An 11,807-nucleotide genomic window follows, 5' to 3' on the forward strand; every position below is an offset into this window, starting at 1 on the left:
GAGGTGCGCGAGTTGCGATAACAGGGAGAGCGGAGGAGCTGAGGCTGTGTGACTCGCTTCCGCATTTGGCCGAAGCAGCTTCTGGACACCCCTGCCCCTAAAAATTCTAGATCCCGAAGACGGCCACTGATTTATTTATGTTCCCATATATTAGGTACGCGGGTACCTGACATCATCGTCCGACATCACCCCCTTGAGCCCGTGACTGAAGAAGCATCGAAGTCGTTGAATGCTCTTACGATCAACACGTTGAAGCAGTACTGTCATCACTTACGTACATCCACAAACACACTCGATAAACATACACGCACGAACTGAATTGAGGCCGATTGCCAGCAGAGAGAGACTTGAAGGAAGCAAAGGTGTCCCACGGCACACCCACCCACCGCCACGATGAACTGTCCCTCGCGCACCGACGAATGCACGCTGGAGCATCCCGATTGGAACCAGAACCCGCCCTTCCTCGCGCCGGACCTGACGACCTGCGAGGACCTGAACGGCATCGCCAACGCCCGCGAGCACCGCCGCGGCACCGACGGCACCGGCAACGGATCCGACGGTCGGGGTGATGACATGAATTACCAGACCCTACCGCGTCTGCAGCCCGATCGACGGGCGCCCGTTTCGGGAGGGTGGAACCACGGTGAGTCACCTCCAGTGCCTCTGTCTCTGACTTATTCACAACATCGCGAAGATGATGTTGTTAGCCATCACCATCACCAACTGACGTCTGTCCAAAGGATTCCACCCCCGAAACAAATACGTGCATGGTGGTGATGACCATACACGTCTTCTCAAGGGTTCCGACCCATCCCGCTCCAGCATCTGGGGCTGGCTGAGCTGGACCCTTTCCGTCGTCGGCTGCTCAGCCATCATCTCGGCTCTCAAGAGTCCCGAGGCCGTCGCCTCGTTCATTTTTGCAACCAAGGAAACCGCCCAATGTGAGTGTTTTCATCATCCCAACCAGAGGTTCACTGCCTTCAACCTCACCTCGCCATCGCCAGCACCATGAGTGACAACACTAACACACTCAGCTACCTTCAAGCGCTCTGCTCGCGTCACCCGCCGCTCAACCTGCCCGACCGGCGGCCTCGGTGACGAAGACAAGTACAACACCCCCCTCCACGTCGGCGCTCTCTTCATCATCCTCGGCGTCTCCTTCCTCGCCTGCGCGTTCCCCCTCATCGCCTCCCGCATCCCGGGCGTCCGCATCCCCCGCCCCTTCTTCTTCGCCGTCCGCCACTTCGGCACCGGCGTCCTCCTCGCCACCGCCTTCGTCCACCTCCTCCCGACCGCCTTCACCCTCCTTGGCAACCCGTGCCTCAGCTCCTTCTGGGTCGAGGACTACCCCGCCATGCCGGGCGCCATCGCCCTGGCCGGCATCTTCCTCGTCACCCTCATCGAGATGGCCTTCTCGCCTGCCCGCCACATGTCCCACACCCCGGACGCCTCCGTCCTCGGCCCGCACCGCCCCGAGTCCGCCGACGAAGACGACCACCGCGATCCGGGTTCCTACCCGCTCGAGATGGCCCCGAGCCGCGGCGCCCGCCGCAACAGCATCGGCCGCACCCTCTCCCGCATCGGCCGCGACGACCAAGCGCACGAGCAAGCCGGTGACAGGCTTGCCAAGCGCGTCGACGAGGAGTCCCGCGCCGTCACCGTCGGTGTCACCCACGGCATCGTCCTCACCCCCGCCCAGCAGCACCAGAAGGACATCCTCCAGTGCATGATGCTTGAGGTCGGCATCCTCTTCCACTCCGTCTTCATCGGCATGACCCTCAGCGTCTCCGTCGGCCACGAGTTCGTCATCCTGCTCATCGCCATCGCCTTCCACCAGACCTTCGAGGGCCTCGCCCTCGGCTCCCGCATCGCCTCCATCGCCTGGCCCGAGGGTAGCCTGCAGCCCTGGATGATGGCCCTCGCCTACGGCTGCACCACCCCCATCGGCCAGGCCATCGGCCTCGCCACCCACCGCCTCTACAGCCCGGACTCCGAGTTTGGTCTCATCCTCGTGGGCACGATGAACGCCATCTCCTCGGGCCTGCTCGTGTTTGCAGCTCTTATCGAGCTGCTCGCCGAGGACTTCCTGTCCGACGAGAGCTGGCGCATCCTGCGCGGCCGGAAGCGCGTGTACGCCTGCCTGCTCGTCTTTTTCGGCGCGTTCGGTATGAGTCTCGTCGGGGCGTGGGCTTAGGCGCGTCCAGCTGGCAGACGCATCTTTTGCTCACGGCTGGGATATCGTGTATTCCATGTTGGGGTGGATGTCGAAGTCTGGCCTGTTTGGTGAACTGATCCCGCCCACCCGCGCCTGCCGGTGTCGCCTTGGCACAGCCCGCGGTCTCATCGCGTCTGAGAGGATGTGGTGAGGCATCCCATAGGACCTCGATGGGACCTCATTCGGGGATGACTTGAGTCAACCCCCCGTCGCATCGCGACTTCTTTCGAGCATGTTTTCTTTCTTGTGGATGCTATTGCGTCTGTCTCGTTGGTTTCGAGTTTGTTGCTTTGGTTAGTTGCTCGCTCATGGGTTGAGAAACCCACCGCTTTTGAGAAGTCAGTTTGTTTGCTTGGAATTCGTTTGCTGGTCTAAACATGACCGTCCACTCATTACACCTGTAGAAGAAATGCCAGATGTCACTCATTAAATAGTCAAATAAGATTAAATCTTCCTGGCAGAATCATGAAACAAATGACCATCCCAAGTCTATCCCAAACATTGCCTCTCATGTCATCCAGATACCGCTCTCACAAATCTCATCACCCACCCATCTCATCACACGTCTAGCTCACAAAAGTGCAGTTGCTCCCGTCAGACACACTCGGACTGCCCACATACCCGCTATCGCAGCTCCTCACCCTCTCCCTGCGTCCCCGCCGCCTCTCGAACCCAGCCGCCTGCCATGCGCCCTCTTGCAGCCGCATCTCCGCCACGTGCCGCTCCCTCTCTGCGCGCAGCCGCTGGCCCAGCGTCTCCTCCATGTGGCTGTAGTACTTCCCCTCCCGCTCCCTGCCGCCGACACCGACTGTCGCGCCGGTGCTCGACAGCGGCGGCGCCGGGCGGGCCATGATGGCCGCGTGCATCACGCAGCAACCACCCTCCGGGCCGCGCGGGACGGGGCACCCCGGCGACGCACACGCGTGCGCGGCATCGCAGTAGCCGCTCTCGTTCATCCCCGCGGCCTCGTAGCAGTTACGGGCGATGCACTCGTGGGCAGAGCAGAACTGCGCGGCGGGCACGGCGAGGGGGTCTGCGGTGCGCGGGGCCGGGCAGGAGGGGGACAGGCAGGCGTGGAGCGCGCAGTGCCGGGAGGATGGTTTGGAGGGGTGGTAGCAGGAGGGCGAGGCGCAGGTGTGCGTGATGCAGTAACGCGCGAGCGAGGGAGAGGAGGGGTTGCAGGTTGGTTGCGGGCAGGAAGTGTGGTGGCATGTGTCTGTGGTCTTGTTAGCTGAGGGAGGAGGAGGGGGGAGGGGAGACGTACGGCTTGCGCAGTAGAGGCGGGATTGGTCGTGGGTGTTGTCTTTGGCTTCGTGGCATGGGGTGTACATGCACTCGTGCTGGGGGCAGAAGCGCACGCTGCCGCTGATGATGGCTTTGCAACCTGCTGCGAGACAAGCCTTGGGAAGATCTGGGGTGTGGTTTTGTGAGTATGATGTATGGGATATTGTGAGAAAGGGGGGAAGGTGGACTCACGGTTCCAGCAGAAGTCCTCGAACCGTCCGCCCGCGGTGACGGCCCTGCCCTGCTCGCAGCCGTCCGTCTTGCAGAGCCGGTGCTGCTTGCACCAGTGGCCGCCGTTGATGACGGCGGCGCAGTCGGCGTCGGAGCAGCTGTGGCAGGGGCAGTAGAGGCCGTGATCGGTGCGCGGCGTGTCGCAGCCGGGGATGAGGCAGAGCGGCGTGTGCGAGATGCACATTCGCGAGGTTGCGGAACATTTCTGGCGGCAGCCGTTGGAGGTGCAGGTGTCTGGGGTAAGGCGTCAGTCCAGGCTGTCTGATATGAATAATGGGGTCGAGAAGAGAGGGATAGGGGGGAGGGAGCATGAATGGTGATAGTGGAGGAGACGTACGCTTCTCGCAGTAAGGCCAGTCGGAGTTGACATCTGCTAGGAGGCGATTTTGGGAGCAGCCCTCTGACTGACAACGACGATCTGATGGACGTGTTTGGTTAGTGGCAAGGTCGATAAGAGATGTAGGAGGGGGAAACATACGGTCGTTGCAGTACTTGGCCATGCTGGATTCCTTCGGGCTTGGGCACATCATGTCGTCGAGGCGCTGGCGGCATGCGTCTGGTGAGGAGGATGTCAGCAAATCAAAAGCAGCAAACGGACATAAGGGAAGACTAACGATCTTTGCAGTAGAGCGACTGCATGGCATGGTGGCCCTTGGCCTTCTGCTCGCACTTGACTGCCTTGCGGGTGCAGTTGGGGTACATGCATCGGAATCGCGGCTCCGGCGGTGCAGCGGCAGGTGGAGGAGGCGGCTGTGGTTTGGCGCGGCAGTTGAAGAGCATTGTGGAAGGTGGATGTTTGTTTGGAATCAGTGTTGATTGAACCGGGTGTAGATGATGGTCGCCTTGCAGGTTTGCCGGGTGAATGCAGACAGGAGGGAGGAAGGCGACAGGAAGGTTGTCATGTTCGGCGGGATGATATAATTGTGGGTGACAAAGGGACGATGTCGAGAGACAGTATTGCATCATGGTCTTCTTGATGTAGGCTGGAAGTTGTGATGTTTGACTGGAAGATGGTGTGAGTGCGATGCCTGAACTCAACTCCGCCGACGGTGCAGACGTATTTTTCCATGACCATGATTGTTACGCTGAAAATGGCATTGATGCAGGACTGAGATTTCGGCATCTTGCATGCGAGACCCTCACCATTTCCAGGCAGCTGGGGAGGTCTGCCTTGCTCAGTTTGAACTACCCCTCAACCACTGGGTCCAGTTGAAACCTCTGTTGACTACTATGTAAATAATGAATGTTGATTCAGTCCCAATACCTCTAGGTGTCTCGTGGACTTCATGATAGACATGGTCGTGGCGATTGGTTGGCTGGGTGCCTAGCTGTGTGACACGTTCAGACTCACAACGGTCATCAACCACGGCCTTAAGACAGGCATCGTCATTAAGATCCTTGAGGACTACATCAAGCTGAATCTAGGTCCCTTTGTGAGGATTCTAGAAAGATCGTGCCTTTGTTGGAAGATCATGGCTGTCTGTCGCTCATGCAGGCCCCAAAGCTTTGTCTCCATTCTTTGTTTTCGACATATGGCACGATTCACCTGCTAGACCAGTTGTATTTCTTTTCCTTTGTGTGTGATCGTTGCGCCTGTTTCGGAGTGCGTCTGCCCCGGGCCTCAGGACAATTCAGCCTGAGTGGTGGTAGCTGATTGCCTCACGATGGTGGCAAGCGGTGTTTCGTTCACCGAGGGCTTACCGAAAAAGACACGGAGAGGTCCACACTCCTGACCACCTACCTAGCCACATATATGACATGTGTATTCATTCACCAGCCACCGTGGCTTCCGACTTCCAGGGTGAAGCATTCGGACGTCCGGTGGTCGAATTTGCGAACACGCGGCGGGTGAAAATTCAGAATGACACGGGTTTGGATGCGAGGGGTAATTTGCAGCCAAGACGATGAGAGTGAAACTGTCAGGCTTGAAGACTTACTCGGAATCGATACGAGTAATAACAAGCACATCTCGATTTGCCTCTTAGTATTCAACATCATCTTCACTCATAGGAGTCATATCGAGATATAGACATATTAGAGAGAGAGGAAGTCACGAGACAAGAGAAATATCTCACCGTGCCAAAGAATAACTCACATCTTCTGCCCGAAGACTGAAAATGGAAAGCAGGTCGTTGGGCTGGTCTTGTGATCTGCAGCGCTCTCCACAGAGACTGATGTGGCCTGTCTAACGCGAAGTATCCGAGGAGTGTCGGAGATCGAGCGAAGTTCCTATCTTAGTGTTTGGAGTTGGTAAGATATCCCTGTCGCACTTCCGCAGTGGTCGAATTGCGCGAGTACGACATGAATCTGCCGAGAAGAACCAGTCGTGACATGAACCTCTGAGGCGCCATCAAACGTGATCGACCGCCGCATTTGCAAAGAAGACAGTTCTGCTGCATGCGAACGCGCATTCGAACGCCAGGTTCTCGCTCTGTCACTTTCTGACAGTACCGACACGAACTGCCACCATGTCTCCGCCCGCAAGTCATACCCGGAATTGACAACATTGACAGCCTAGCGACAGTCATGGGAACCACAGCGTACGGGAATATTTTGTTTCATTTCTCTGGACATGTTCGCAACGCCATCTAGCAGACCCAGGGTATCCCTAAACATACAAAAGAAAGCGCTCATCCTAAACCACAAAAAGCCGTCTCCATAATAACATTGACCCCTCGATCACGACAAAGAGAACTTTGAACTCGCCGCCCCCGCCCACACTCTGCCCGGGCCCCGAGGAGTCTCCCAGACAAAGTCGCCCCGCTCCAGATCCGGGCCCAGCACCACGCCCCCGGCAGTCGACTGCCCGACGTAAGTCTCCTCAATCGTAGCCCCTGAGTGCTGCGACGGTGACGCCGACGACGCGCTCTTGCGGTTCTTCTCCGGCGTCAGCGAGCTCATGGGCGTCTCGCTGCCGCTTTCGAGGAAGAGCTCGGTGCTGGGGCTCGCAAGCTTCGCCCGCGCCGGCTTCTGCAGCTCCAGATCCCCGGCGCGGATCCAGGCGCCAAACTCGAGAAACGTGTCCCTTTTCATGACCGCCGCTGTCCCGACAGGCCATCCTGCGGGTCCGACCTGGCTCCTCTCACCCACCGCTGTGGACGCCTTCACGTTTGTCTCCTTCCCTCTCGGCCCTGAGGCCCCGGCAGGGTGAGGCGTTGGCAGGACGCCGACGGTCTTCAGGTTCTTCAGCCAGGGGAACCACTCTCTCAGGAGCGGCCAGAGGAGAGGTAGGTTGGACACGTAAACCGCGACGCTCGCCTCCCGGATGTACCATAGCATGTACCTGGGGCTGTACGGGTCGCTGAGGTTGTAGACCTTAGTCAAGAACGCCGCGACGACGACGCAGATACCAAGGCTGAAGATGAAGACGAGAACCACCTTCTGCCTCCATGACACCGTCATCCTGATGATCAAAGGCAGCGGGACCATCAACATCAACATGTCGGATGAGATGTTGAACCATGCTTGTAGAATCGCGTAGGTTTCGAAGGTCGCACATTGGGGGTTGGAAGGCGGCACGGCCCAGTAATCGGTGAACGGGTGGCATGCCGAGAACATTGTGATCTGAGTCGCAGTCCAGCCGACGACGACGTACAATGCCAGCCAGCGGACGAAGCGCCTCGTGGAGAGGTTGAGTGTGAGGCGGGTGTAGAGGATGAGAACGCATGCCTTGAGGACGTAGATTAGGTTAAGCATGCATTGTTCCGAGATTAGAACCAGCTTCGAGTTTGCGATTCTTGCTTGGATGTCTTGGGGGGAGAAGGTGGCATAGTCCTCGATAGGGAACAGATTCGAGCCGCCGTTTTCGGTAATGATGTTTAGCAGCGCTATTAGAGCGGTAAATAGACACTGAATTCGACCTGAGGTTAGCAATGTCCCCGTCGTGAGTCGTAATCAGTCCGTTGAGAAGACTCACTATTGCTACTAATTGTAAATAATCGTCGATCTGGTAATGCTGCACCCCGCCAAGTCGTCTTGCTCTGCTATATCTAGAATACTGAAGTCAGTCTCCCATTCAACAGTGAGAAAATGCAGGCAACTTACAATCTCATAACGACCAGCGCCATACCAATGGAGTACAGAATCCAGCTCTCGCGCTGGAGCGTCGTGGCGAACTGCCAATCCGTATCGACCATCATCGCGGCGGTATTTGTGGAGGCGAATCGACACCAGCTATTCCCAACGATCCACCACTGACAGGAAGTATCCGATGGCCGACGATTTGCAAAGTTGCATGATCCTTCAGCTAGAAAGAAAGCATGCAAGATCTGGACAATTACCGAAAGACGATCCGAAACGTTCTTGGCGAGGAGGCGAGAGATGGAAGATATTCACGATGGCAGGTCATCATCAGAGTCAGGAAACGCCCATACAAGTAGGCTGTGGAATTCATCGTTTTCCAGAGACAATGCGAGGTCTTTGAGATCTGGGTTCTAGTCTACGCCCGTCCGTTGGCCTCTACAAAGGAGCTGCGGCTGTTGGAAGGTTCACCGGGCTCGAGGGCCTTTTTTGTCTCAACACCAGCCAGTATTGTCTCGATCAGTCCACAGTCCCAAAGAGGGAAACGCCACTCGCATGTCTGGCTATCAGCGCTTTTCTCCATCAGGTCGTGGTAGCATATTTGACTATGATTCTCTGTCTTCTCTGTGCTCTCTGAAACCCATATTGGGCCGCATCTCGCCTAGGGACCAAGACTGGTGGCAATCAGCCGCCGGATGCAGCATAGCTCAGGTGCGCCACGGAGCAGATGAGTGATCACCAACCCAAATAGAGCCTGGGACTCATTCTTTGTCAGGGAGGAGAAGCTCGCCCACGCAACTGGGTGCTTTTTCCGACAGCTTGGTTGATCTAGACGTTGGCTTATGTGCATCTTGCCTGCGCGGCACCCCGCCTGCTGCGGGAGATGAGCCCGCCGCCGACAATGACCTCCCCGGCCACATCGCTGACGAGGTAGTATATCCGGATGCGGACGTCTCGAACACTTTCAAAGTCAGAAAACCTTGGCACTAAACGTTTGTGGTGTTCTGACACACTTCACCGTCAAGCCGGGGGGCTCAGGTCTTGCCCGCAGGCTATTCTGGTCTTATCAGTGAGACGTAGTTCTCCCAATTAGCGGCTTCGGTTAGATCTGTCAAAGTAACGGAACACGATGCTGTATGTATGGTGGACTGATAAAACACTCAAATTCAGCCAAATTAGTTGCTTCTTGGATGCAACTAGGGATGCTTAGACAACGGCACCTAGGCCAACGGAGTGTTTCTCCGGCCCGAGGCTGCGAGTGCCTGAATTGAACAAGTCTTCCCGACGGGATGGGTCGACGACCATAGACAGCGCGTAGATGACGAGCCATCGCACCCCAAAGCCTTTCAGGTTAAGCTTGAGTCGGCACCTTTGCCGAGACTAATTCACCTAGATAGGCCAGCTTTCGGCGACGGCAGCGATAGCGCCGATCCTCCGCGACAGGTCGGCCATCGCATCCGCCGGATGCCGACGTGCCGGTGGGAAACTGTCCAGACTTTGAGTGAATGATTCGATAAACGTCAGAAGTGCGGGCAACGCTTTAATCAACAACCCTGGAAGTTGGTCGTCTGTATTAGCTCCCCCGCTGCAATGCGCGCACTCGCACTCGGGAGGCACCGGCAACGATAACGAGTTGCCAAGAACATCCAATCTTGCCAACAATTTCGCAATCTGCCATCGCCAAGCGCGGAGGGATGGCATGTAACGATCGAGCAGATTTTGTCTTTGATAGGTTGCAGATTCCTTGAGGGCAAAGATCTCCTCTCAACCGCAGGGACCAATTGGCAGACTTGGTTTCCGACACGGCATTCAATAAGGCCCCGACGGCATTCGTGCTTGGCTGTGGTTGAGATAACTTCTGGGAGAACATGAAAGCATAAGTTAGTGCACTCTCAAAGATCGATCGTGATCGACGGACAACTTCAATTCAAGCCTTTTGCATTCTGAACGTCGTTGGATAAGGACTAGTTAGTAGTGGATCATCATCATCATTCCCATGAATTGATGAGGAATCGTGATGGTTCTGATTGCAACCCCTGTCTTAACAGCATCACCCCCGAATACGAACCTGACATGGAGTTCGGACCCGTTCGTATGATTCTTCGACGACCCTTCTGCCCAAACTCTTGCCCCTGAGACTGACACCAACTCCGATCGCCTCGATCGACCACACGACGGCCAGGGCCGTCAGGCTAAGGGCGGCAGCCCGTGGCCCCGGCTGGCCAAGGCGCGGAAGACGTCTTGAAGTGTTTTCAGGTTGTTCCCCGTAATTCCCCTTTCTTGCTGTCGATTTTCTGATCATCATACTCCTCATTACCCCTCGTCCCGTTTAAACTCCTCGCTTGGACAGACCGCGTAAACCACGATCAACCCCGCCCAACCCGTGAAACGGTGTGTGGCCACGGCTCAACCTCGATGCAGTTGCCGGCATCTCCCAGACGCAGGAACAGGGAACAACTGATTGGGCTTTCTGCTCGCTCCCTGTGGAGATTCGTTCTGTTTCACTGTCTGGATGTCTGTTTCTGGTTCAACTGGTCGACGTAGTCATCATCCGAAATGATGTATGGGCACACTGACCTCCGTGTTTAGCGCCTCGACACACGAGAAGATGGACACGCGAAGGCACGGGCATGGAGGGCCTCCTGATGGATCTGTTCGCCAGTGGGCCGCGCGCCGGCCGAGACTAAAGCGACTTTGGCATGCAAGTTGCGGCTACGATCGCAAATTGGTTTCCGTGACACCTGCGACCACCCGTCTTATTGAGATTGACATGCATGGCTAGGCACGCAGCTAACGCGGGAGGCGTACACGAGATATCTGATCACTTGCAGGTAAAATCTGCTATTGATATCTGAAGTCGGTCAGATCGTTTCAACAGAAATCAGAGAGGTGGCTGTGTAAAAATGTTTCAACTAACAGCTGTTTCCCGTCGAGCTGTCCCCTGCCGATCAGCCCGTCTTTCTCGTCTCACAATTAGGCAAAAGATCATCAAGTGCACTACTCGGTGCTGTATCTAAGAACTCAACCGGTGGTCCGGATGGGATATGAAGAAGCCCCTTACAGAAATCTGAAAGCTGCAGGAAATGTCTAATAAGATGCATCTTGGCAACAGCGAGAGGTTGGCTCATGAGTTTTCCACGAGGGTATTGCATCTACCCTAGTCTATCTGATTGTGAAGGTGGAATTAAGCTCTCCCATCGTAGGCAAATGTTCTCCTCACCCATCCCATTCTCGTCTCAATAGCTGCCTTGGAGACCCCAGCCCCAACAGGCAGCCCTAGGATTTCGAAGCCATGAAAGCCGCCGCTCCACACATGCAGATCAGCCTGCACACCACATTCCCATAGCCGCGTCGCATACGCCACGTCTTCGTCTCTGAATGGCTCCGCCGAACCGACATCAATATATGCCGGCGGCAGCCCAGAGAGGTCTGTTGCCCTTCCCGGCGCTACGTACGGGCTTACCCCCTCGGTCGCCCCTCGCTTGTCGCCAAGCACGCACGACCATGCAAAGTCGTTGTCGGTGCTGTCATACACTCCATGGTCCTTTGAAAACTGCCTCTTACAGACCATCAGGTTGCGGTCATCGAGCATGGGGTACACCAGTAACTGGGCGCAGAGCCGCGGGCCCCCGGCGTCTCTAGCCCTCAGAGCCGCGCCGGCCGCTAGCCCGCCGCCTGCCGATGCGCCTGCAATCATGAGGCGTGCGGGATCGATGCCGATTTCTGCCGCATTCTCGCTGGTCCATTGCAGCGCGGCAAAGCAGTCATCTTGCGGAGCTGGAGCCGGGTGTTCTGGTGCGAGACGGTACTCCACGCTGACAACAACGGCGTCCAGTTCCTTGGTGACGTCCACGAAAAATGGCAGTCCGAGAAAAGCGTCGCCGACGACCATGCCGCCGCCATGGATGAAAAAAACACCTGGTCGCTTCCCGTATGGCGTTTTCGGATTCTTGGGTTGCATGATTACCAAAGGAATCTCGCATTCCGGTCCGGGGATCCTGCGGTCTTCAATGATGAGATCCTTGTCGTTGCGGATGGACGCTTGCAGGGGTGCCAT

General features: G+C 56.7%; 4 protein-coding genes across 4 annotated transcripts; 1 reads left to right on the top strand and 3 right to left on the bottom strand.

Annotated features, from left to right (window-relative positions):
• Nucleotides 1–393: 393 nt before the first annotated feature.
• On the top strand, nucleotides 394–2,194 carry COL26b_009243 (uncharacterized protein; the record flags this gene model as incomplete). Its single annotated transcript, XM_053181978.1, has 3 exons — nucleotides 394–643; nucleotides 741–941; nucleotides 1,035–2,194. The coding sequence occupies 3 exons, from the start codon at nucleotides 394–396 to the stop codon at nucleotides 2,192–2,194; spliced, it is 1,611 nt and encodes a 536-aa protein (XP_053034094.1).
• Nucleotides 2,195–2,781: 587 nt separating this feature from the next.
• Nucleotides 2,782–4,510, bottom strand: COL26b_009244 (uncharacterized protein; the record flags this gene model as incomplete). The annotated part of the gene is made up of 6 exons (XM_053181979.1): nucleotides 2,782–3,248; nucleotides 3,480–3,626; nucleotides 3,692–3,964; nucleotides 4,068–4,148; nucleotides 4,209–4,286; nucleotides 4,345–4,510. The coding sequence occupies 6 exons, from the start codon at nucleotides 4,508–4,510 to the stop codon at nucleotides 2,782–2,784; spliced, it is 1,212 nt and encodes a 403-aa protein (XP_053034095.1).
• Nucleotides 4,511–6,409: 1,899 nt separating this feature from the next.
• Nucleotides 6,410–7,869, bottom strand: COL26b_009245 (uncharacterized protein; the record flags this gene model as incomplete). Its single annotated transcript, XM_053181980.1, has 2 exons — nucleotides 6,410–7,557; nucleotides 7,800–7,869. The coding sequence occupies 2 exons, from the start codon at nucleotides 7,867–7,869 to the stop codon at nucleotides 6,410–6,412; spliced, it is 1,218 nt and encodes a 405-aa protein (XP_053034096.1).
• A 3,065-nt stretch (nucleotides 7,870–10,934) lies between these two features.
• Nucleotides 10,935–11,807, bottom strand: COL26b_009246 (uncharacterized protein; the record flags this gene model as incomplete). The annotated part of the gene is made up of 1 exon (XM_053181981.1): nucleotides 10,935–11,807. One exon carries the CDS (start codon nucleotides 11,805–11,807, stop codon nucleotides 10,935–10,937), a length of 873 nt encoding a protein of 290 aa, XP_053034097.1.

Source organism: Colletotrichum chrysophilum, assembly GCF_026319265.1.
Source record: "Colletotrichum chrysophilum strain AFK26 chromosome Unknown scaffold_87, whole genome shotgun sequence".
In the NCBI taxonomy this organism is placed as follows: Eukaryota; Fungi; Ascomycota; class Sordariomycetes; order Glomerellales; family Glomerellaceae; genus Colletotrichum; species Colletotrichum chrysophilum.